The sequence below is a fragment of the Phodopus roborovskii genome, unplaced genomic scaffold, assembly GCF_943737965.1.
Source record: "Phodopus roborovskii unplaced genomic scaffold, PHOROB, whole genome shotgun sequence".
Taxonomy (NCBI): domain Eukaryota; kingdom Metazoa; phylum Chordata; class Mammalia; order Rodentia; family Cricetidae; genus Phodopus; species Phodopus roborovskii.
This window is the reverse complement of record NW_026126517.1, coordinates 15953559-15980534: the sequence shown is the minus strand read 5'-3', so window position 1 is coordinate 15980534 and position 26976 is coordinate 15953559. Positions and strand designations below refer to the sequence as shown.

At 39.6% G+C, this 26976-nt stretch overlaps 2 protein-coding genes across 3 annotated transcripts in view; one reads left to right on the top strand and one right to left on the bottom strand.

The window, feature by feature from the left end:
- Spa17 (sperm autoantigenic protein 17) overlaps positions 1–6381 on the top strand; it is a 380810-nt gene extending 374429 nt beyond the window's left edge. For both annotated transcript variants that reach the window (XM_051197115.1, XM_051197114.1), the window contains exons 3-5: positions 2147–2217; positions 3715–3792; positions 6071–6381. In XM_051197115.1, coding sequence (XP_051053072.1) covers positions 2147–2217; positions 3715–3792; positions 6071–6214 — 293 coding nt within the window. In that variant the 3' untranslated portion in view covers positions 6215–6381. The remainder of the gene's footprint in view (positions 1–2146; positions 2218–3714; positions 3793–6070) is intronic.
- Positions 1–26976, bottom strand: part of Siae (sialic acid acetylesterase) — a 90972-nt gene that overhangs the window by 40533 nt on the left and 23463 nt on the right. The gene's annotated exons all lie outside the window — the stretch shown is intronic.

The following is a 26976-nucleotide window of genomic DNA, read 5'->3' as shown; positions in this document are numbered from 1 at the left end:
GTGTGTGTGTGTGTGTGATTTTTGTACTGGCCCAACAACAAGGCAACTCAGTCTTTAACTAATCCTGCTAATGTATCTTTCCTCTTTTAAGTTAATCTATCACAGGTATTGGTGACAGTGATGAAGGCTGACTAATTAATATAGAGATATTCTGGAAACTTTGTAACTGTATGTTACAGAATAAATCAAGTAAACCTGCTAGTGTTACTGGGAATAAAAATTGGAGTGTAAGAAAAAATAATTTTGTAAATAGTTTATTAAAAACCCTGTGCTCTTGAACTTGAATTTAGAAATCCCGATGTTTTCTTTGCTCTTTTAAAATGGAAACAGCTCAGAGAGTGAAGGCACCTGGTGAAAAGCCAGGAGACTGAAGTTCAGCTCCAAAACCCTCAAGGACAAGGCAGACTCCTGAAACTTGTCATCTGACCTCCAACCATGTGCCATAGCATGTTCATGCCCATACATGTATAGAGACATGCACTCACAAACTCACACATGTATGCACTATTTTAAAATATACTTTTTAATGGAAGTAGTTTCTGGCTCTACACATTTAGAAATCTCAAAGTCATGACTAACCAAATGTAGTGGACATATATTCCCTATATTATCGTCTCTGAATACCATTTCCCATGAACCAGTTTTGCAGTGAGTTCCATACACATGGGATAAATAATGTAAGAATGGGCTGACCATCTTTCCATCCTAGCAAACAAGCTCCTAATGATTTCTAGGGTTGCTAGAGGAGCATCCAAGCGCACCAGAATAAGCTACCACTGGCCAAATATTGGACAAAGAGAAAATCAAGAAGAATAAAACTCCATGGACCAGAATTCACCCAGGTTACTAAATATTTGTGAGCTCATAATGCTAAAATCAGACAGAACTCATCATTACCAGGAAGGTGCTGGGTGGGAGCCAGCTGATTTTCTGAGTGCTCATAAAGGAAACAAACCTGTAATTTTCCTTTTTTGTAAGAGCCATACTTCAGGGCAACCAAGTTGTTGGCTGTTTTCTTTCTTGAGTCCACCTCAAAATAAGTACTGAATAAGTTAAGGAGTGATCAACAGGAGCCCATAAAATTTATCTGAAAGCTAGAGAGAGCAGGATATGATTTATCTTCTGAGATTAAGTAGCACTACCAATGAGTATTCTTGCCAAAACAATCAAACCTAAATCAGATGAAACCCACAAATCAAACTACCAGTCTACAGGGAATGTAAGGGCAAGTGACCCTGTTAAAATCCCCTGTGGAGACAGTCAGAAATATCTGCACTGGAAAATTCCAAAGGAAAACTGGCCCAATTTCATCAACAAATAAATTGCACAGAAAAATAAGGTGATGGTAGATTTTCCACTAAAAATTCTTTAAAAGGCATAACAAAAGTCATTGTGTGTCCATTTTGAGGCTCTGATACGACTAAACAAGTATATTAGACAGTGGGGATAATTTTGGATAGTTGGCTAGATGATTTTAAGGAATTGTTAATATTTTAGATGTGATAATGGTACATGCTTATATTTTAAGACTATTTTAGAGGTACAAACTTAAGTATCTGTAGATTAAATCAATATGGTGCTTGGGGTTGACCTGAAAGTAACTACAAAAAAAAGTATAGATAAAATGATAAACCATGATTTGAACATTGTAGCTTCTGTCTAGGTGATGTGTACATGGGCTTGTTAAGAGCATCCAACTTTTGGAGTTTGAAATTCTTCACGATGGAAAATTAAATTATCTTTGGATGGAAGTACTTCTTGTCTTCTTAATTGTCTAGAGTATTTCATTTGAAAACCCTCTGTTTTACACTTTTCTAGTCTCCCTGATTCCTTACCATATTTCACATGCTTTTATGTAGTTGGTAATGCATGTTTTATGTGTCTATTTATTTAAAATATTGACATTTTTTTCTTTTTCTCCCATTCCTTTCGAGTAAATGTCCCCTAAGGGCTCATTCAGTGTTAAACTAGCCATCATATATTTAATAACTATTTGTGTCTGCAGCACTGAAATATTCAATGTCAGTAAGTTTTTTAAGTGTCAGTAAAGAACCTATGATTTGAAACAAGAATCTTCTGTTCCTGTATTGTTCTTGATTTACTATAATGAACACAAAATAATTATAAAATTATTTTTGTTATTTAGAAACCAACTTTGATCCAGCAGAATGGGGGGCTAAGCTAGAGGACCGCTTCTATAACAACCATGCATTCAAGGTATAGTCCTATGATTCTACCAGATGTGGCTATATTTTTTCTATCCATAAAAGCAATGTTATGGTCTTCCCAATTTTTGAGAAGTGTGTCAAGCACTATTAATAACTTAACAGAACATTTTTTATAATGAGAAATCTTATAAACTATCTGAATTGAGTACTAATACTTAGGATAAATTTAAAGATGGCCAACAGGAGAAGGAGTTTGATCACTCCCACCTCTTATTCATTCAACTTTATTGAACATCACAAGTCATTAATTATGTCTCATAAAATAAAACACTATTAGTCCAACTTCTTCATTTCCATGTTGCAGAAAGACTAATTTGATTTATAAATAATGATGCTGGCCTTTAATCTCAGGACTCGATGCAGAGGCAGGCAGATTTCTGAGTTCTAGGCCAGCCTGATATACAGAGCAAGTTCCAGGACAACCAGGGCTACACAGAGAAGCCCTGACTCAAAACAGCAACAGCAACAACAAAAAAAGAAAGAAGATAAATTAATTTTTTTCTAGAGTACTACTCTAGACACCTGGGAAAATGCCATTTTCTCAGATGTAGACTCAAGGACATTGACAACATCCAGGCTTTAATATTTTCCAGTAGATTTGGAGAGTGTTCTTGTAGAAGCTGTTACTTTGCACTCAAAAGTGAATTTCTATCCATTTACACCTGCATGTATGATGCTGTTCCTTTTATTTCTAGTTTTACAAGATTATCTGAAGCACTCATGAGTTTTGGGGTTGTTTTTTATTGAAATCAAAGAGGTAATGTTGAAAACGTTATGTCCTTGTGTCACATAGAAACTCAAGGTGTTTCTTTTATTTTGGGTTTCCAGGGTTTTATGCTATTTACGTATCCTCAATTTTCGGTTTTATGTGTTAAAGATTCTCTTCCTGAAGGCAGAGAGGGGAGCAGTGTCTCTTTTGTAGAAGGCTGGACTAGTTATGCCAGAACAGACTGAGCTGGCTCCTTCTTTGTACTTATATCTTTTTCCAAAATGAAACTCACTTCCTTGATTTCATATATCATTGCATATTAATTGCACAAAATAATGGTTGACATTTTCATGCATGTGCATAATGTGCTTTGATCATATTTATCCTTTATTACCAGCTCTTCCCAAATCCCCTTCTCGTCTGTAATATTAACTTAGTTTTTAATTTATAATTGTCACTGAAAGTCAACCTGGCTTCATACTAAGGAATACAGTGACTTTTGTTTTATTGCTATTGTAGAAACTATAAACTTTTTTTTCATACTGTCCTCAAGATTTACTACCAAAATTTCAGTGTGGGACAGTGGTTTATCCCTTGAGTTTTCATTTACTTCCTTTTTTTTCCAAGACAAATTCTTGTTAAAAACAAAATAAAACTAATGTATCTTTAAGTCCCCATGTTTCTCAATACCATAACTTTCAGTTTCTCTTATGCATCATGGTCCAGAGTTTTCTATCTTCAAAACAGTGCCTATGTGGCCCTTTCTTTTCTTTCTAGGACCAAGAACAAACTGAGAAATGTGAACAAGAAATAGCCAAATCATCTGGGAGAGAAGAAACACCAGTTACAGCCTTTGTATGTAGTATTTTTCATTTACTTTTGTATTCCTACACACAATGGCATTAGTAAGTATAAAGTTGTACACAATATATGTCAACATACCAGTTACTATTGGAATTAGAATCATGCTTTCTAGATGGTTAACATCAATGATAACCTAGCAGATAATTTTCATAAACCCATTCTTCCCTTTAAAAATCTAGATCAGAAAATCTTTCCATGGGAAAGAGGCAGGCAGATGAACTTGGAACCTCCTCTCATCTTTCATTCTTCTTAGGGAGTTTTTCTATTACTTTTTGCTGTTGCCACCACATAAAGGAAAGGTTAGAGATAACTAAAGGAAAATAATTGCATACCACCAAATAAAATGCTGTTACATAATATGACTTCCTCATGTGTCCTGCAAAGTCTTCTATAGAAATGCTTGCCTGCCTTGATATTCTGCATCCAAGCCATGCACAAATAGGAAAATCCACCCTCAAAGATACTACCTATCTCTATTCAGTGGGTGCTAAAGCCATTACTTGGAAAAAAATTGTGTATAATGCAACAAACATCATTTTGATAACTTAAAATCAGCCGCCTAAGTGTATAGAGACTTAGGTAAACACTACAAACCAGAGCTTTGGTGGTATTTAGGAGGGCAATATTGTTTGGTTCTATTATTTCTCTGTGGAGCCAGTTAAACATTTACCAGAACATCACTGCCTGTATTCTTCATAGTCCAAACTAAGAAAAGCCAAGCTTTCCCTAGTGGTGGTGGCAGCTGCACATGCCTTTAAAACCCAGCATTTGGGAGGGGGAATCCCTTTGAGTTTAAGGCCAGCCTGTTCTACAGAGCTAGTTCTAGGGCAGCCAAGGCTACACAAAGTAACCCTGTCTCAAACAAAACAAAACAAAACACACGCAGGCACACACACACACACACACACACACACACAGAGAGAGAGAGAGAGAGAGAGAGAGAGAGAGAGAGAGAGAGAGAGAGAGAAAAAGAAGAAAACCAGGTTTTGTGTAGAAGAATTCATTCTGTATGATGTCCAAGTTCAAACCTTTGAGTTCCTATTCATGTCTTAGTATCTCAGTCAGCAATATTGATAGCCACTGTGATACAACCTTTCCCTACATTATTTGACTATTCTAGAGTAATACTGATACAACCCAATTAGTCTAACAGTGGCATCAGATGTAATAGGAAATCAGGGATATTGAAAGAGAGACATTTCCTTACTTCTCTTGTACATGCTCTTTGATAAGCTGTTACAAGTTTGTGTTGTGGTCCCATTGGTTTTTAACTTAAGAGTAATTCACTTGCCCATATTAGAGAATCATCTCAAAGAATTTTACCCCAGCCTATTTGTTTTTAAAGTTTAAGAGCTAAACTTACCTCATGGAAGGGGTTGAACAGCTCAAAGGTCTGTCAGTTGTTGACTGAATGACTAAATCTCTGGTAATATCAGTACAATGGAACACGGTGGCCATGTCCCTCCCATTAAAACTGAGCAAAATTATATATGAAGTAGTGGCATATAAAAGAGAACCCAGACATGTTTGTTCATGGGGAAAGTAGCTGTAGAGTACTCAGATTGGTTTGGTCTTGTTTTAAAATAAAAAACAAATGTGTCTTCATGTAAATGGACTCATTCATAGAGAAATTTTGGAAGGATGTGTAAACATACACAAATACACACAGAGACACACAACCACCAATAATAGTTACTTGTTAGGAGCAAGTTTGGGGGGAGATGAAAATGTTTCATCTTTTCACTGTAAGTGATAACTTGAGGATTTTTTAATGTGTGCTTATCATCATTGCAGTTTTAAAAAGATACATTAAGGGCCATATATATTTTCAGTTCTACATTTAGGATCCATGAATTTTGCCATCTTTAAATTATACCTAAATTTAAAAGCAAAAGAAGAAACTGTATGTCCCTGTTTGGCCAACTCTGATAAGCCCACTATTAATAAACTGACTTTCTATTTGATGCTTTGCCTCTAAATGTGTGCTTTTTAAATGTCTAAACATTTAAAAATTAAAATTAACATTTCTATCCATCTTATATAATCACCATTACTTCAAAACTGATGCTAACACAGACACAGTATTTCAATGATTCTTTCTCACTTCCCCACCCTAAATACAATGCTATTTCTCAGGCAACTTTAAGTAGGTGCTGTCTGGCCTCAAATAATTTGATTTGTAAATCAGTTAAATCTATACATTCACTTCTGTGACATCAAAAAGGCAGCATTCTGGAAAAGTCTCTCACTTTGTCTCCTTTCAATGAAGGAGGAGTCTACTGAGGAAGAAAGAGAAAAGGAGGAGTCCGCTGCTCTCAAAATCCAGTCAGTCTTCCGGGGACATGTGGCCAGAGAAGAGGTAAAGAAAATGAAGTCAGATAAAGGTGACCAAGAGAAAGGAGATGACAAGTGAGGACCCTGGCTTCACCCTAGGAAACATGAAAAAGTAACTCAAATCCATCAGTGTTGCGATTGTCATTTTTTCCTCAGTAAGGACATTTGATGTTGTGGAGTAACATTTGTTGCTGTTGTGAAAATCTGTCATGAGCATTTGTTTAATAAACATGCCATTGAAACACACCCCTTGAAGATTTTCCTGGGAACAGGATTGTCTCTGCTTGTCCCTAGCCTGTGTCTAAACACCTTTGGGCTTAGCTTCTGAACAGTATAGTACCTGAGGCTTCAGACCTTGGGTTGCATGGTCTGATGACTGGTGAGTAAAGCCAGTCCCTGGAATCTGAGCTTCAGCTCGTGTTTCTCCTCCACTGATAACCTCACTTCCTTTGAAATACAGTCTGCTCTTGTTTTGGTTTTTTTTTTTTTTTTTTTTTTTTTTTTTTTTTTTTTTTTTCTTGGTGATGGTGGCAGTGAACCCCTGGACCCTGACTGAGCTATATACTGAGCCCTAAGTTTTTTGTTTTTTGTTTTTTTTAAATACTTTGAGTTGTTATAGAGATAAGTAAAGATTGGGCCTTCCCCACTGATGTCTAGTCGTCATAACAAGTAATCACTCACTGAAAATGTATTGAGCACCATTCATGTGCTGGACTAGTGGTGAATATTTGCTTTGTCAGCCACACAGCTTACAGGTTTTTGTTTTGCTTGGCTTGGCTTCTGAGATGGCTTGAGTCTGTGGCCTCCTTGAAAGTTCATGTGACTGCCAGACCTTGCTTCCCTCCAACCTCAACTGCCTGCTTACCATTCCTATTGGGATGTAAGGTTTCTCAAAACGAACTTGCCAAACAACTGCTGATATTGCCACCTCCAGATTGTAGTTCTCTTTGTGTTTCCCTCCTGAGAAAATAGTGTTCTGTGTAGAATGATCTATGACAACTATACTTTCAGTTTTGAATGTGTGAGCTTATTAAGTACAGAGTATGCCTATCATGGGGATACATGATAGAGGATGGATGGGTGGATAGGCAGGCAGGCAGGCAGACATTGCATGCTTAAAACACCTAGCAGAACTGGTAAAGCCCCCATTGAGGCAGCCAGCTAGAGTTCTTGGTAAAGAGAATCCTGGGCAAGAGCAGTGTCCCCTCTGGTGAGGTTTCTAAGTGAAAACACAAATAGCAACAGAGAAAGATGGCATCATCAAATTGGGCATTCACTATACCCAGCTGAAACCAACTAGAGAAATCAAGGCTGTCAGTTGGACTACCTAGGTGAGCTTCCTATCTGTCCATGGATGAGATTTCCCTTGGCTGAACTTCTGGATTCTCCTTACATGGTGGGATAAACAGTAAAGAGCAAGAACATCTGTTGGAGATATTTTGCCTTCTGTCTAGCTGGTTTCAAGGGGAAGTTTTTAACTCTTCTGTTGTTTTGAAATTCTCTTCTCTCCCTGTCACATAGTTATGGGGCAGCCCATCCTCAGACAAGTGGACTAGGAGGGACACTTTTTCTGTCTTGTGTTTTGTTTTTTCAAGACAGGGTCTCACTATGTAGCTCTAGCTGTCCTGGAACTCACTATGCAGACCAGGCTGGCCTCGAACTCACATAGATCCAGTAATGGCATGCGCCACTACCCTTGGTTTGGAGGACACTTTTGAGGCAGACATGTCTGAAAATGGAGGGTGGGGCAACCAGTTGCCAGTGCCAGTTTCTCATTGAATTCAAACAACACACAACAACTTACTAATATAATGTACATTGCAAATGGCCACTCTATTCTTCCATGTTTCCAGGCCCAAATCTCCAGATTCATCCTTTACTCATCACTCTCTCCCATCAATATATATTCAGCAAATCTGTGGGGTCTACCTATAAAGTACACCCAGAAGCTGAGCACATCTCACCATTCCTATTGTAACACACTGATACTAGTTCTCATCATCTCTCTTGTGAATTACTCCAGTAGCCTTAACATCAAGGCATACCTGTGCTCTAATCTCAGAGTCACCAGTGACTCTGCTGAAAACCCCAGACAAGCCCTACCCATGATGGCCACAGAAGCAAAAGCAGGAAGACCACAGGCAGATATTTCAAGTGTTTGCACTTGTCACTTGTGCTCTATCCCATTGACCAAAGAAAGTCATTTGGCCAAATACAAAGTCAAAAGGATAATCCCTTGCCAATTTGCAGCATAGCGAAGGACTCAGTATATGAAACACTTCTAGTTTAGGGTAGGGAGTAATGGGGACCAATTTAACCTACTATAGTCTGCTTTCTTGGTTATAATTACATCCTCTCCACATGCAAAATACATTCACTTTTGATCCTAACCCCCTAAAAAGTCCAGCAAATCTTTAAAGTCCAGGAGCCTATAATCTCTACCAGGTCCAGGTATGCCTTTTCCTGATGTAGAAAACTTTGACTTAAAAAAAAGCAAATGGCAGTCACAATGATGAAATTCTACCGAGTAATCAGGGCCCTGTGAAAGGTGGAATGCGGTTTCATGAGTAGACTCCTATCTGTCCCCTATACCTGGATCCTGTGTTTTCCTTGGGTATTTGCAAAGGACAATGGGGTTTCTCAACCTGCTTCCTGTTTGTAGGAAATCGATGGGCCAAGGGGCTGTTTATAACTTAAACAGGCTTTTCTCTCATTTAGTTAATATTAATACTTAATTTAAATGACTTCTAAGCTTTATTATTTTTATTTTGTATGTATGAGTGTTTTGCTTGCATGTATGTATGTGCACCAACGGTGTGCCTGATGCCTTTGAAGATCAGAAAAGATGCCCTGAAACCGGAATTACAGATGGTTGTGAGCAACCATGTAAGTGTTGGAACCTGTGTCCTTTGCAAGAGCAGAAAGTGCTCTCAAGTGCTGAGTCATCTCTCCAGGCCTGGTGGTAATACTTGTGCTAATAAAATTATCTTTAAAATTAGTGAAGTTTCTATGTATTTGACTACTGTTGACTTTGTGTGCTAAAAGCTAGAATATCTTTTTATTTTAAGATTTTTCAAGAATTGAGACAAAATTTCAATAAAGCCCTTATCTGTAATATATAACTAATCTCTCTGATTCTACTCTGCCTTAGAATACTCCAAAGGAAAAGAAAGAACTTCACATACACACACTATATTTTAATTACAGAGTCTCATCAGGAGAATCAGAAAATCTAGTCATGTAATTCAGTCAGAATCTGAAGGCCCAGGAGAACCAGGTGTAATTAGTGTAATTATTCCAAGACCTGACATTAGGAAGGTGTCTGTGCTGTAAATCCTAGAGTTCAAAAGGTCTCAACCCAGGAGCTCTGATGTCTATGGCCAAAAGAAGATGGATTATCCCAGCTCCATGAAAGAGAATTCACTCTTCCTTTGAACTTTCACTCTGTTGAGGACCTGTGGTGAGAAGAGACCTCTCCCCCTAGTATGATGATTTAAATACTGATCACTACTAGAAAAACCCATAAATATGTTTGGATGAGCTGTCTAGGCATTCCTTAACCCAGTCAAATTTGCACACAAAATCACCTATGCATCCACCCCCAAAACCTCCAGCCTTATGAGATGCCCCTCTGCTTAAACTCTTGATGGCTTCTCATTTCACTGAGAGTACCACCTGAAAGCATCATAATGGTCCACAAAGACCTTTGCAGATCTTTTTATTCCCAGCTCCACTTTGCTTATTCATTGGGATCCAGACACATTGGCATCAGGGTCTTCCTAGACATTCTAGGCTTGCTTTCATCTTAGGGGTTTTATGTGTGTTGTTCCTTAAATCTCTGTGGAATGCTTTTTGCCAGATACCACCTCAGTTCCTGTCTTTACTCAGGCAATGAAAGTGAGACCTTCTCTTGGATTAGCTTTAATAAATAAATAACAAATAAAAACAAAGCCCTTTTGACATCTGTCTTTGTTAGGGTTTCTACTGCTGTAAAAAGATGCCATAACCCCAGCAATTCTTTAGAGTTTTAGTCCAATATGGCAGGGAGCATGGTGGCATGCAGGCAGACATGGTGCTGAAGGAGTAGCTGAGAGTCCTACAGCTTGCAGGCAACAGAAAGTTGACTGAGACCCTGGGAGGTATCCTGAGCATAGGAAACCTCAAAGCTCACTCGCACAGTGGCACACTTCCTCCAACAAGACCATACCCACTCCAGTAAAAGCACAATTCCTAATAGTGTCACTCCTTATGAGATTGGGGGGGGGGGGGAGCAAATACATTCAAACAAGTACACTTTCCTTTCTCAGTTTATCTTGTTGGTTCTAAACATCAGCCAGTATATCTCAGAGAGGTGTTAAAAATAAAAGGAAAACATTAAAATAATAGATGAAAGGTTAATATATGGAAAATTGGGTAGGCTTCCATGATTTTTTTGTTGTTTGTTTGTTTTGTTTTTTTAATTGCCAGCTTGACATAATCTAGAATCACCTAGGAAGAGAGTCTCAGTAAGGGACTGTCTAGATTTAGCTGGCTTGTGAGTATGTCTATAGGGGTTTGTCCTAATTGCACTAATTGTTGTAAAACATATATCCACTGTAGGCAGGACTGTTCCCTAGGTTGGGGTACTGGACTGAATGAGTGGAGAAAATGAGGCTGGAGAGATGGCTTAGAGCACTTACTGCTCTTATGGGAGACTTGGGTTTAGTTCCTAGCACCCATATCAGGCAGTTCTCAGCCATTACTCCAGCCAGCTCTAGCTCCAGGGGATCCCATACCCTCCCTCTTCTGACCTTTGCAGGCACATGTACTCATATGCACAATCCAACACAGATACACATATCTACATGTAACCTAAAATTAAATGTTGTTAAGAGTGCAGAAAATGAGCTGAATAGTAAGCCTGCATACGTACCTCGCTCTGCTCGTGACTATGGATGACATGTGACCAGTTATTTCTGCCAATGCAACCTGGAATTGTGAGTTGAAATAAACTCTCTCTCCCCTGTTACTTTTTGTTGATATTTTATCACAGCAGAAGAAATGAAAGTAGGACACCTGCAACATAAATTGGGCTGCTAATGATACTTGTTAGAGTTACAAAGAGGGGAGAGGCTCAACAATATTTGGAGTTAAAAGAAAACGAAAACCCATGAAAAGGGGAGGAACTTAAAATATTTAGAAACATTGTAGTAGCTTGAATATAAACAGCATCCACAGGCATAGGGAGTGGCACTATTAGGAGGTGTGACCTTGTTGGAATAGGTGAAGCCTTGTCAGAGAAAGTGTGTCACTGAGGGTGGGCTTTTAGGTTTCAAGTGCTCAAGCCAGGCCCAGTGTTGCACACTCTTCCTGTTGCCTGCCAATTCAGGTGTAGAATTCTCAGCTTCCTCTCCAGCACTGTCTGCCTGCGTGCTACCATGCTTTCCACTATGATGAAAATGAAATAAACCTCTTAAACTGTAAGCCAACCCCAATGAAATGTTTTCCTTTATACAAGTTCCTGTGGACATGGTGTGTGTTCACAGCAATAAAACCCTAGCTAAGTCACACAAAGTGTGCTCTGTAGAAAGATAAGTTCAAAGGTTGTCAACATGAGTTTTTCATTCAATATTACTGGCAGTGTATCTGAACAAATGGAGTTACCTCTCCAATAAATTAAATCTATAATATCCTGGAGGGTCCTGTTCTTTTGTAGTGTGATATGGAGCTTAGTCAGTCAGTGTATCTCTGACTCAGAAATTAACCAGAATAAGGTCCTAAACTGTTGCTGCCATTCTGCCTCTGTTCATATTATACCATGCACTTTTTCAGTCCTATAGCAAGCTGAATAAGGTTTTGCTGCTTAATTTCTCTAAGTTAACCCATTAATTTCATATCAAATCAACTTGATTTGTAACATATTTTTTAAGAACAAATGTGGGATGTGGTTGGTCAGTCTGGTTGGTTGGGCTGTGTTTATTTGGTCTGTGGCTGGTTGGTCGGTTAGATGAGTGGCTGTAGTCATTAAAATTCCAAATAGTAGCAATGCTATGGATGGAATTGCACCCAAGCCCTACTGATACATTGAATCTCTAATTGCCTGGATCATAGGATTTGAACAAAAAATCTTTGGGAAATAATTAGAATTAACAAGCCTTTGATGGCAGGGCCCTTCTTTTCTCCTTAGTGCCACTTGATGCCAGCCTTCAGAACTATGAGCTAAATACTCTCCTTTATTAGTGCATATCAGATGTTGTAAAAGAGAAAATGAACTAAGATAGTCAGACTCAACCAGGAGTGATTTCCTACCTCAAGAGACATCTGTCAATGTCTGGAGACATTGTCTGTTATAACAGCTCAGGGCAGGAAGGAAGACAGTTATAAATATCTGTAGGTAGAAGCCCAAAATTCTTTCTGAGCATTGTACAACACTCAGGTTAGATGCACCATCATAAAAAAAATTATCCAGAGAGAATGTCTATAGTTTAAAAGTGGAAAACCCCTGAACTGAGTATTAAAAATGTCATGTAGTTCCAAGGGAAAACAAAATTTCAGATGAAACTGACCGAGCAGGAAGTAGGTTCAAAAGAAACATACCATATCTGTTTACTTAGTGATTATGTTAACAACATACTGAAGAAAAGCTAAAAATGTATTTTGACTTGTTAGCACAAATTTCTTAATTTTTAATCATTTTCAGTAATCTATAACAGACTGGCAACTCCTGTGCTATAAGTCCTAGGCAAAGGGATAGAAAGGAAATCTGGAGATAGGGAAAAGGAAAAAGTGCAAAGATATGAACAGTCAGCTAAACACCGCAGCTAAATCTGGGTGTGCACGGAAACGCAGCCAACCACAGCCTGCCTGGATCTACCAACTGGAAAACACTGGACTAAAGTTAGTAGAAGATGAACGAGATAGTAAGTCAGGACTTTTCCTCAAGAACACATGGACATTCACAAAATGAGCACAGAGAAGTAAGGCGGGGATGAAGGAGACAGAAAAAAAAAAGCACAATCCATACAGAAATATTTAATAAATGTGATCACATTAAAATTTGGCTTTCATGTATTAAAAAAAAAAAAGAAACGCCATAAGCAAGGTAAAAGAAAAAAAAAGAAAAAAGAAAAAAAGCCAACAACAACAGACTGAGAAGAGATATTTTCAATTCAAACTGCATAAAATTAACAAAAAAAACTAGTGTACAGAATACAAACTCCTACTCAGTATAAAGACTACATGGGAAGAATGAATACTTAACTTGTGGTACTGATTATAGTAGCAGAGGAACAAGAGAAATCAGGATGGAGACAGGTCACAGAAACAGATACATAAAGTGTTTTCTTTCTCTTTTTAAAAAGATTTAATTTGTGTATATATGGGTGATGGGTATGTGCACATGAGTGTAGGTGCCCATAGAGGCTAGAGGCATCCATCAGATCCCCCTGGATCTGGTGGTGTTGGCAGTTCTGAGACACTCAACATGAGAGCTGGAAACACAGCTCTGGCCTTTAGCAAGAAAAGTACTTTCTCTTACAGGCTGAGTTATCTCTCTAGCCCTGTTTTATTTCTTTAAAAAAACAAAATGAGATAAGCTTGTTACAGTGGCATACACCTATATTTCCAGCACTCACAAAGGCTGAAGCAGGCAGATTGTGAATTGGAGAACAGCCTACCTGATTAACTAAAATGGTATTAAACGATAATGAGGCTGAGTGGTGGGAACATGAATTGGTTTTTTTGTTGTTTTTTTTTAGTTTGTTTGTTTGTTTGTTTTTGGTTTTTCAAGACAGGGTTTCTCTGTAGTTTTAGAGGCTGTCCTGGAACTAGCTCTTGTAGGCCAGGCTGGTCTCGAACTCACAGAAATCCATCTGCGTCTGCCTCCCGAGTGCTGGGACTAAAGACGTGTGCCACCACCGCCCAGCAGGAACATGAATTGTTATAACTTTCTTTCGTATCTATATACTTCAAATATGTTTCAGGGGAAAAAAGCTTTTCAGGGGAAAAAGAATGCTTACAAGTCAATAAGAAGAAAAAATAGAAAATTGGTCAAAATGAAAGAACAGAAAAAGAAGACCTAAATCTAGTGAGCATATGGAGAAGTGATGTTAAAGCTCCTTAACAAAGGAAATATCAATTCATGCCAGGTATAGTGAGGCATGTCTGTAAGCCAGAACTGGTGAGGCTAAGGCAGATAATCAGGAGTTCAGAGTCATTCTTGGCAATATAGTAAGTTCAAGTCCAGCCTCAGCTAAATGAAACACAGTCTTATGGTGGCTCGGTGGTTAAGAGAACTTCAAGCTCTTGCAAAGGACCCAGGTTCAGTTCCCAGCACTCATCTGGTAGCTCGCAATCATCTGTAAGTCCATTTTGAGAGCCTCTGATAGCCTCTTCTGGCTTCTGTGAACATCAGGCATGAGCATGGTGGACATATATACAGACAAACAAAAGATTCATACATATGAAATATAAAATTTTAAAAAGGAAATAAACTATCAAAAAGAAGGATACAGATCACAACTCCCTTGAGGTATAGTTGATAAACTTTGCTTCCAAGAAAGTGAAAAAGCGGTAAGTGTGAAAGGGAAGGGAGAGTTGTAGCCAGACTTTCCTCAGACTGCCAACACCCAAATAATGACACGGAGGCTTCTTATTAAGTATGAATGCTTTACTTTAGCTTAGGCTTGTTCCCAACTAGCTCTAAAAACTTAAATTAACCCATTTATATTAACGTACATTCTGTACATGGCTCATTACCTCTCCTCCATACTGTATGTCTAAGCTGTTCTGCAACTCACTAGTGAATCCCATCTTGCTTCCAGCCAAAGTCCCTATCTCTCCCTGGAAGTTCCCGCCTAGCCTCTCCTGCCTAGCTATTGGCTGTTCATCTCTTTATTAAATCAATCAGAAGATGCCTTGGTAAAGACACATTTTCATAGTGTGTCTTTCATAGAGAGGTGCCATATAAATTTTCAACGTCAGCTTGGAAAAAATATAATTTCCTATAAATTGATACCATGAACAAGAACCCATTTATACTATTCTTCAGGATGAGAGTTGCCAAACTTGTGGCAAAATTTATGAAGAGCATACTATGGGGGCAGAAAGCATGGCAGCAGGCAGGCGTAGTGCTGGAAAAGTGGCTGAGAGATACATCCTGATCCACAGCAGATAGACAGAGAAAAAAAGACTGGGCCTGGAATGGGCTTTTGAAACCTCAAAACTCATCCCCAGTAATAGCTTCCTCCAACAAGGCCACACCTCCTAATCCAGCCCTCCCAAATAGTGCCACTTTTTGGTGACTAAGTATTCAAATAGCTGAGTCTGTGGGGGCCTGTCTTACTCAAACCACCACAGCAACATAACATCCTCCCGATCTTAAACAGAACCAGCTGAGCAGGGAAACGGTGCAAAAGATAATGTGTAGCTCTGTGGTGGTTGGAATGAGACCGGCCCTCGTAGGCTCTTATAGTTGAGTGTTTGGTCCCCAGTTGGTGGACCCGTTTGGAAAGGAGTAGGAGGTGTGGTCTTATTGGAGGAGGTGTGTCACCAGGAATAGGCGCTGAGGTTTCAAAGCCCACACCATCCCAGTTAGCACTCTCTGCCTCACCCTTGTGGATCAAGATGTGAGCCGAAGTTACTGCTCCAGCACCATGCCTGCCCACCTGCTGCCATGCTCCCCACCATGATAGTCATGGATTCCAACCCTCTGGAACCATGAACCCCAAATTAAGTTGTCTTGGCCATGGTGTTCTGTGACAGCAATAGAAAAGTGACGAAGACAAACTTTTTTTTTTGTTTTGTTTCACTTTTTAAAAAGGTGTGTGTGTGTGTGTGTGTGTGTGCCTCACACTGCTGAGTGGAGGTCAGAGGACAGTTTGCAGGAGTCATCAGTTTTCTCCTTCCACAATAAGGGGTTCCAGACATTGAACTCAAGTCATCCAGCTTGGTAGCAAGTACCCTTACCTACTGAGCTATCTTCCTGGCCCAAAAGATGTTGAGAAACAAAATTTTTAGATGGAGCTCCAACTGGATTTGACATGCAATTAGTATTTCCCAGTAATAGATCATGAGACTCTATTCCCTTATGTGAGTACAAATGCCACTGGGCTTTGTATCTCCTTTTCTTGAGGGGGTGAGGGGAGTGTGAGAATTAACTTTGTAGGAAGGCAAAATGCATGAAGTCCTGGGTGTCCAGATTTAGTAAGCTGTCCCTTCAGCTGCAAGGCCACTGTGATTGGCTCTGTGATGCAGGGGCTACTCTCTGCACACCACATGTCTCCTTTGCCTGCTGGACCTCTTCTAGGATCTGGCAATAAGATGCCCTCAGAAGAGACTTCAAGGCCACCCCTGTCGGCTTCCTGTTTGCTTCCTATGCCTGACAGTGCCACCAACAGTGTTTCTTCCTGGCCTCAGAGCAGCAGCTCAACCCAGAAGCACGTACATACAAACTGTATGTTTGCACTCAGTCACCCACCAGGATCCTCAGATGTCCAAGCTTCAGCTCCAGGATACCCCTTTCCTAAGCAAATTGTCTGATTTTTTTTTTTTTTTTTTTTTTTTTTTTTTTTTTTTTTGTCCTTTTAGATCAAGAATTGGCAAGTAGCTGCTTCAAGCCGTGTTTGTCTCTATAACAGCTATTGTCTCTATACTCTTCTCAGTCATATAGCAACAATTCTGTGCACCTGGTTAATAATTCTTAATATTAAAGTCTGCAGAGTATAGCAGTTTTTGAGTCCCAATAATACTGTAATTAACTTAAGCGAAACTCAAAATAGCAGGTTTTGTTTTACTTAGAAACTTGTACATTGAAATAGATAATTGAGCACGTGCACCTAATTCTTTGTCCTTCAGAAATGCCATTGTTTTAAAAGCTAAGCCTAGTTTGGACAACAGAAAAGGAACAACACCAAGACTGTATGAGAGCAGGAAAACAGATTTATCTAGCAGAACAGGGATGCCTGCATCCCAGACCCTCGGTGAGGAAGTCTGAGAAACAGTTAGTGCCACAAAATACACAAAAGGTGTTGGGGCTAGAAGTAAAAGGCGAGGGAAGGGGATGGACTTTAAAAAAAAAGAAGAAGAAGAAGAAGAAGAAGAAGAAGAAGAAGAAGAAGAAGAAGAAGAAGAAGAATCAAGGCTGTTGGAAAGTAAGTCTGTTCCTTGGTTCTTTTTCCTGTGTTCATTCTTTGCCCTGACAAATAGATGGGGTTTATAGTCCGAAGAGTAAGTAGTATGACCTCTGAACTGGGAGATGCAGGCCTCATAAAGATGGGAAGGCCATGCCCGGTGTCTTAATTAGGGTTTCTATTGCTGTGAAGAGACACCACGACAACAGCAACTCTTGGAAAGGAAAACATTTCATTGGGGCTGGCTAAGCAGTTCAGTTGTTTAGTCTATCGTCATCATGGCACAAAGCATGGTGGCATGCAGGTAGGCATGGTGCTGGAGAATAGCAGAGAGATCTATATCCCAATCCACAGGAAGAGAGAACCACTGGGCCTGACTAAGGCATCAGAAACCTCAAAGCCCATCCCCAGTGACACACGTCCTACAACAAGGTCACACCAATCCAACAAGACCACTTGTCCTAATCCTCTCAAATAATGCCACTCCCTATGTGCCTATGGAGACCATTTTCATTCAGACCACCACACCCAGAGAAATTGAGCTCACCCATTAGCATAGTACACCATGTGTACAGATGCTTCCCAGCTCCTTTCCTCCCCCAGAGGAGAAAGTGTGGTGTACCTGGGGCTGGAGAGATGGTGCGGTGGTAAAAGAGTTCCTACTCTTCTTGTAGAGGGCCAGTTTGGTACCCAGTGGCTCACAACCACTGGAGTCCAGCTCCAGGAGATCCTATGTCCTCTTCTAGGTCCCGCAGGCATTTATAGGTACATACATCACACACACACACACACACACACACACACACACACACACGTAAAAGTATTACAAGGTCCTTTCCTGAAAAGCTGGCCTAAGGCTAAGTACTATTAGAAGAACTTGGCACATATGCCATCCAATCAGTTAGATATAAATTCTGTTAGAAACTCATATGTTCAAGACCATTATGCAGTTGACTTTCTGGTACAGCACTGTTGAATAAAATCACTCTTAACAGCCAAGGACTGTGAATTAACTCTGTAACTTCTGATATAGAAAATGAGGGTGGATGAGGGGAGAGTTGTTATTTTTGCAATACAAGGGGTTTTGTTGTTTGTTTGTTTGTTTTTCTTGGTTTTTCACCTCTTATACCATGAGTGCAGGGGATCCAGCAACTTGGGTTCTCACACAGTGCCTTTAGACCAAGCAGGCTGGTGACCTCTCTTGAACCAAGGTACCCTCTTCTTTGGCTCTTTCCTTTGACCCTTTTCCTGCACACTTTCTCAGAAGTTGTTGTAGCTTACGCAGGCCAGTCATCTTGAAAGAAGTTTTCCCAGGAGGGCCATCTGACCCCAGAAGTTTCCCATTACACTAGGTAACACAAGGTCCTGTTTCCAGCAGAGAGGAAGAAGGAAGGACAGAGAGAGAAAAATGAGGAAGAGAAGGGAACAAGTGGAGGAGAAAAGATAAAGGAGGAAAAAAAATCTATATTTTAAAAGGAGAGACGAGAGAGGGTTCTGTGACCAAGAGTGTCCTGATGCTTTTCCAGGGGACTCTAGTTCAATTCCCAGCACCCACATCCAGGAGTCCACTACTACCTGTAAGTCTAGCCTCAGGGGGGATCCAACACTTCTGGCCTCCATTAGTACCTCTACTCCATGAGCACATACCACCCCACACACTCACACAACTAATAACAACAAAGCATTAAGCTTTAAACAATAAAAAAAATTAAAGAACAGAAAAATGAAAGAGGATAAATTACGGAGGGCTGGTGAGATGGCTGAGTGGGTAAAGGCACAGAGCCTGATAACCTGAATTCAATCCCTGTAACCCGTACTGTGGAAGGACAGAACTGACTCTCAAATGTTGTCCTTTGACCTCCAATTGCATGTCATGGCATGCACATGCCATAATAACACAGCAAAGAGAAGTGAGATTCTTTTAAATGAATAATTCAAGAAATAGTTGCAGAGCTGCCTCTATAAATTGTCTAGAATAATGGATAAAAGCAGATCCACTGCAAGGAACATGCTATAAATTAGTGAAATCTGATTAAGGTAAAAAGAAAGCGTGCTAGTTTCCAGGGATGGAGAAAAAAATTAATGGTTTACACACAAAAGCTAAGCGTTCTAAAGAAGCCAGGCAGTGGTAGTACACACCTTTGATACCAGCACTCAGGAGGCAGAGGCAGGTAGATCTCTGAGTCCCAAGCCAGCCTGGTCTACAGAATGAGTTCCAGGACAGCCAGGGCTACATAGAGAATTCCTGTCTTGGAAAAAAAAAAAGTGCTGGAGACTTGACAACCTCTCCTTGTCCACTGGAAACTCCCTCACATTTCGGCAAAGAATCACCTCCAGCCAGGGACCTGCACCCCACTAAATTATCGCATAATAATGAGAGTAAACAGGCGTTTTCTGAAATGCAAAGTGCATTGAATGTTTTCTATTTTCCCTTCCAAATCTTCATCCTGCTTCAGTCACTATGAAGAAGTGGGCTATACTAATGGAGTCCTTGGAAAGCAGGAGACAGCAAGGTGGTGCTGGTTATTCCCTTGGCTACCATTCTGGTTTCCATGGATCCCGGCATCCATCACCAAAGGCCACAACTCTAGCCAAGCAATCCTTTCCTATAGCTACTCTCTCTAAGTCCTAGTAACTTCTTCCCCTCAATCTTTTAGGCTCACTCTGTACCATCTGTCCCATCCCTTTGTTTACTCTGGTGCATCAGGTTATTGTGACACTAACACTGCAAAGCCACTGTGTGTTTCTATAATCTCCAGGTCCACTAGAGCTTGCTTGAGTCAGATGAGCTCAGCTAGACATCGTTACTTCAAGCTTTATCACCTAGAACAACGTTTTGCACTGTATATAATGTATGGTTGGAGCTACTCTGCTCCTACATCTTTCATCCTCCTCAGCAGCCACATTTCTCTAATGGCTGTGGCAGAGTTTCATAAGCACAAATGAGTACAGATGTTCCTCGACTTACAATGGGTTATGTCCAATACATCCATCAAAGTTGAAAATATTATAAATGGAATGACCCTGATACCCCTAGTCTCCCGAACATCACAGTTCAATTCACCTACCTTAAATGTGCTCAGAGCACTCATATTAGCCTAAAGTTGGGGAAATCATCAGCCTAAAATCTGTTCTACAATCAAAGGTTGGATATCTCACAACTTGCTATTATAAAAGAAAAATTAAAATGTAGGCACCACAATATGCTGTGGGGACTCAGTTCTGACTGCCCACCATCACATGACCAGCAGGAACCTGCAGCTGACTGCTGCAGTGTATCAAAAGAGCTATACTGGAAATAGGAACTTCTGCTGAATCTGTATCACTTTCATACCCACACAGTTGACAGTGTAAAAGCCAAACCACCATAAAGCAGGGGCTATGTTAGTTTTCTTCCTCATCACTGTGATCAGTTTACTTGATGTGGAGTAAACGTATGGGAGAAAATGTTTATTTTAGCTCACAGTTTCAGATTTCAGTGTTTCAGAGCAGAGAAAACACGGCTTTGGGAGTGCGTCAAAGGTTCCTTGCTTCATGGAAGACGAGGCAACAGAGCGGTCAAAATAATAAGGTACTTATCTATAATTTTCAGGGACCTGCCCCTAATGGCCAACTTAACCAGCTTGGCCCCACTTCCTAAGGGTTTCACAGTCTCCCAAGATAGGACCACCTACTGAGGAACAAATATTCAAAATAGGAGCCCGTGCAGAATGTTTTACATTCAAATAAGAGCAGGAATTGTCTACCTGTGTATCCCTTAGGCCAACAATTAGAAACACCATGATCTTACATCTTACCACCTGCCATTGACCTCAATAAATCCTATGGCCAATGCAGAAGATACAATCTACCCACACTGAGGACATGAGAGGGTATGGATGCAGAGAGATCTGAAGAATTAAAGTCCATTGCTCTAGGGAAGCAGAGGATGCTCAACAGTAAAAGAGAGCTTGCTACTCTTTTAAAGGACCGATTTGGTTCACAGCATCCACATCAGGAAGCTTACAACCATTTGTAACTCCAATTCCAGAGGATCCAATGCCCTTTTCAGACCTCCACACGCACTGTCACACACATGTACACCATACATACAAACAGAGAGAGAGAGAAAGAAATAAAACATTAAAAAAACCATAAACATATTTTTAAATAAGTTGGGATTGGAGAGATAACTTGGTGGTTAAAGGCACTTATTGTTCTTGCAGGGGACCCAGGTTTATTTCCCACATGGTGACTTACAACTGTCTATATTCCCAGTTATAGGGAATATGATATCCTCTTCTTGCCTCCAAGGGGTACATACATACAATACATTACATACATACCAGCAAAACACCTGTACACATAAAATAAATCTTTATAGAAAATAAAGTCTATTACTCAGTCTTCCACCCCTGCTTACATCTTTATAAATATTTCCTTTATTAAATCCATCTCAATTACCCCTATTTGAGTGTGCCATATGTTGCCTTGCTGGCTGCAGATAGATGCAGGGATAGGTACCAGGAGGGGCTCAAGAAAACACACTCTCAAAATAGTAGTCTGATATTTTGTTTCTCTCATGTATTTGAGAAGTACACAGCCACCCTTCTCACCAGGAGAAAGTAGAACACTGTCAACCCAAGGTATTCAGTGAAATAACAGTGGCAACCTATCACTGGTGGCAGCATGGAGTGAATTCAGGTGGAGGGCAACAGAAATAAAGTGACTATGGTGCTTAGTTGCCATGGTAACAATAGTGATTGTAGAGACTATAGTCAGCTGATGGCTTCTGATGGCTCTAAGGACAGTAAACAAGTGACTTAAATGCCCAACTTAGAATCTGACAGGAAGTCAGAAGTCCCTATGGCATCTTTAAAAGAACCCATCTTCTTTGGTCACTGAACTGATATAAATGAGGACCAAGACTAGAAATTGTTTTAATAGTTGCAGGATTAAAAAAAATTTAAACAAAACAGTTAAGTACTGGACAGCTTGTGGTAAAGCCAGTCTAAAAGAAAGAATCTGAAGAGATACTTGTGTCCCTTGCTCTGGCATTCAGACTACAAAAACAATATCCCCGAGAAATCACAAGTTTCCCAGAAATCTCATACTAAGAAAAGAATGAAGCCCAATGGCAGCCAAAGGAAGAGATTGTCTCCTAGAATGGAAATAGATTTTAAACTGTTCTAGCATACCTTGGCTGGGGCTACTTAGCTACTCACACCATGGCTCCACTACTTAAACCCTGTGCCAGGGCCCTGAAGACAGACTGGGAGGGCTGCCTGCCATCCTTGCCCATCTTCCCCATGTATAAATTATGTAGGTTTCTTTTTTATGCTTTTCTCTATTTCTTATTTGTTTAATTGGTCTATTCAGAACAGAGGGCCAAACTCAAGCTACAAACAATATGACAATTAAGTGATAAGGCATGGGGCTAGCATGGGGAAGGTTCTGCATTAGATACCCAGCACTGGGGGAAATACCTCATAATCTCCAGCATCAGTGTCTCACAATAAACTTATGGTACTAATGGGAAAAGAGTGAGACCTTGGGATGTTGGAGAGAGACATACAGATACAAGTGAGATTAGAATCTGGGCTGAAATCACTCTAAATCTCCACAGGAGGTTTATGGCTGCTCATTTGCAATGAATTAAAAAATTCTGAAGAGCATATTTTAGAAAACTGCCACAATGAAATGCGATTTTCCTAAATATCTACTACCAGGTCTTCTGTTGCTTTCAAACCTACAAGGACAAATAAAGGCCAACACAGTCCAGGTGATATCAGTGTAAACTCTAAGAAGAGATGGAGTTTCCACCTAAAGAATAGCATAAGTTCAAAATCTTAAGTTGGGAGTCCAGAGCTAGACAGAGAAACCTTGTCTAGAAAATAAATAAATAACTCTCTCTTTCTCTCTCTCTCTCTCTCTCTCTCTCTCTCTCTCTCTCTCTCTCTCTCACTCACTCACACACACACACACACACACACACACAAAGTAAAACAAACAAAAAATAGCCTTCTTATATACAAATTACAAATTGGACTGAGAAGGAACCCAGGAAAATAACACCTTTCACAATAGCCTCAAATATTCAAGTAATATAAAATATCTTGGTATAACTCTAATCAAGGAAGTGAAAATCTTGTATGATAAAAACTTCAAGTCACTAAAGAAAGATATTGAAGGTATATCAGATGATGGGAAGATCTCTCATAGTAAACGAAAACCAATCTGCAGATTCAACACAATTCCCATCAAAATTCCAATACAATTCTTCACAGACCTTGAAAGAACAAATTTTAGTTTCATATAGAAACACACACACACACACACACACACACACACACACACACACTAGCTAAATCTATCCTAAATAACAGAACTGCTGGAATTATCACCATCCCCAATTTCAAGTCATACTATAGAACTATAGTAAAAACAGACATGTTGATCAATGGAATCAAATTGAAGACCCAGACCTAAGTCCACACAGGTATGGACTGAATTAAAAAAAGAAGAAGCCAGAAATACACACACTGGGAGGGGGGGAAGACAGCATCTTCAATAAATGGTACTGGTCAAACTGGACAGTTGCATGTAGAAGAATGCAAATACATCAACACTTAACACACTGTACAAAACTAACTCCAAATAAACCAAAGAGCTCAACATTAAACCAGATGAACTGAACCAGATAAAAGAGAAAGTAAGGAAAAACCTTGAACTCATTGGTGAGCAGAAGACCAACAGCACAGACACTAAGATCAACAACTAATAAAGGGGACTTCATGAAACTGAGAAGCCTCTGCATGACAAAAGACACTGTCATTCAAAGTGGCAGCCTACAGAATAAGAAAGATTTTTTTCCATCTATAAATTCAGAGGAGGGTTAATATCTACAGTATATAAAGAATCAAAAAACTAGATATCAAGAAAACAAATAACCCAATTTAAAAAACAGGGGGTATATATATCTAAACAGAATTCTTAACAGAGGAATTCCAAATGACTGAAGAACCCTTAAAGAAATGCTCAACATCGTTAGGCATCTGGAAAATGCTAATTAAAACTACTTTGAGATTTCATCTTACACCTGTTAGAGTGACTAAGGTCGATTAAACAAGTAACAGTTCATGCTGGTGAGGATGTGGAGTAAGGGAAATACTCATCCATTGCTGTTGAGAGTGAAAACTTGTACCGCCACTGTGAAAATCAGTGTGGCAGTTCTTCAGGAAGATGTGAATAGATCTTCCTAAAGACCCAGCTACACAATTTTTGGGCATATACCCAAATGATGCTTCATCCTATCAGAGAGGCACTTGCTCAACCATGTTTATTGCTCTTACATTCATAATAGACAGAAATTGGAAACAACCTAGATGCCCCGCAACAGAAAAGGGATATAGTGGAGCATTACTCTTCTATTTAAAAACATGAAATCATAAAATTTAAGGGAAATTAATTAAATTTTAAAAAATCGTCCTGAATGAGATATCCCAAACCCAGAAGACAAATATGGTATGTATTCACTTGTATGTGAATATTAGCTATTAAGTCAATGATGAGCTATATCCTGTAGAATTACAGAGTTTAGACATACAGTAAGGAACTAGGAGTGACAGAGAAATATTGTTAGGAAAGGAGAAAACAATAGATAGTTATGGATGGATGAGGGGCTAGAGCAAAAGAATCAAGTGGGAAGGGGAAAATAGGACAAGAGAGGGTAGACTTGGAAAGACAGTTAAAATTAATGGTCATTTGAGGGATAACATTGCAACCTAATACAGTATAATCTTCCTAAAATATATACATATATGAAGGAGCTCTAAATGAAATAACCAAATAATGGGAGAGACAGATATATAGCCCCAATTATATATCTCCTGTCACCAAATGAAGATTCCAGTCCCAGGATTTGGTTATATCTAATTGAGGATGCCATGAGAATCCTCAAACAATCTAGACTATTGCCAAGACTATAGGTTGCTCTCCACAAACTGACAGCAAGACCTCAATGCTCCACAACTCATTAAACAAGCTAGTGCCTACATAGAGCCTTCACTCTTATGTTCTAGCATCTTTGGTACAGGAAAATAGTCTGAATTCTACCAAAATAGAAACATAAACATCAATCCATCCACAAACAGTTTAATCTACAATGGTGTCCTGACTCTAAGATATACCAGGGCAACAATGGCACAAGGCTTGTGGGAGTAACCAACCAATATCTGACTTGATTTAAGGTCCTTTACACAAGATGGAACCCATGCCCAACACTGCTGGTGTGAACAAGAACTAGAGACTAGATAGATAGCTTGGGACTTAGGGTAAAACCAAATACAACTACTGTTCAAAACAAACAACCAAAAAAAAAAAAAGCAATAAAATGACTGCTAAGGACATTCTGCTATACTCATGGGTCAGTATCTTGATCAGCCATCATCAGAGAAGCTTCCTCCTGCAGCAAATAGGATCAAATACAGAGACGCACAGACAGACATTATGAAAAGATCAAGAGACCTTGGAACAGCCCTAAGTAGGGTGTCTCCATAAAATCCTTCCCCTCACAGCTCAGGGAATCCTGAAGAAGAGGAAGTAGAGAGAACATAAGAGCCAGAGTGGATAGAAGACACCAGAAAAATAAGGTCCTTTAAATTTAAAAAGCTCACATGAACTCACACAGCCTGAGGTAGCATGCACAGACCCTACACTAGTCTGCACCAGGTTCTTTGCATATATAGTATGGTTTCCAGTTTACTGTTTTTATAGGATTCCTGAGTGTGCAAACAAGTGAGTCTCTGCTTCTTGTACTTTTTCTTGCTCTCTCTCTCTCTCTCTCTCTTTCTCTCTCTCTCTCTCTCTCTCTCTCTCATTTGTTTGTTTAATTCTGATGTGTTAGCTTATGTTTTATCTTACTGTATTTTATTTTATTATTATCCTTTGAAGCCTGTTTGTTTTCTAATTAGAGACAGGAAGGAAGTGGATCTAGAAAAGAGAAGTGGAGAGAAGTAGAGATAGCAAAAACCATAATCAGGATATATTATGAAAGGAAAAAATCTTTTTTTCATGTAAAGAGGGAGAATAGATGTGCATGCTTAAAAATAAGAAGAGAAAGAAAGAAATTGAACTGATCCTAATAATAAAACCTGAAACGCCATCTTGGTTGACTAATGAACGTATCCTTCTTAAAAACAGGTTCTCACCAGCCAGTGGTGGCTCACACCTTTAATCCCAGATCTTGGGAGGCAGAGGCAGATGAATCTTTGGGTTTGAGGCCAGCTTAGTCTACAGAGTAGGTTTCGGAACAGCCAGGGCTACACACAGAAACCCTGCCTCAGGGTAAAAAACAAGTTCAAGACGGAGTTTTGGTCTAAGATCAGTGGTATTTATATTTCTTTTGTGATTTCTGGCCCCAGAATATGTATTTATGAGTCAATGTTTAGTAGCTGGGAGAATCCTATATAGATGCTGTGAGGTCTACTATGTACTGAAGTGGTTATCAAGTAGCAAATAGAAGCTCCTAGAATCAGCCCAGCCCCACCCAGTTTCCCTTACTAAGGTAATAAGTAACTCGAGAACACCTCGTGGAGGATCCCAGACTATCCTACTTACTGATGATTAATTACAGGCAGAGTTGTGATTCCAACCACATCTGTGCTTAGTTTCCTTAATGGCTCTTTTAGCCTTCACAAACTTTTTGGAAAATGCACTTCTAAGTGGCATCCTTCATGACTGATTCTGAATGGAT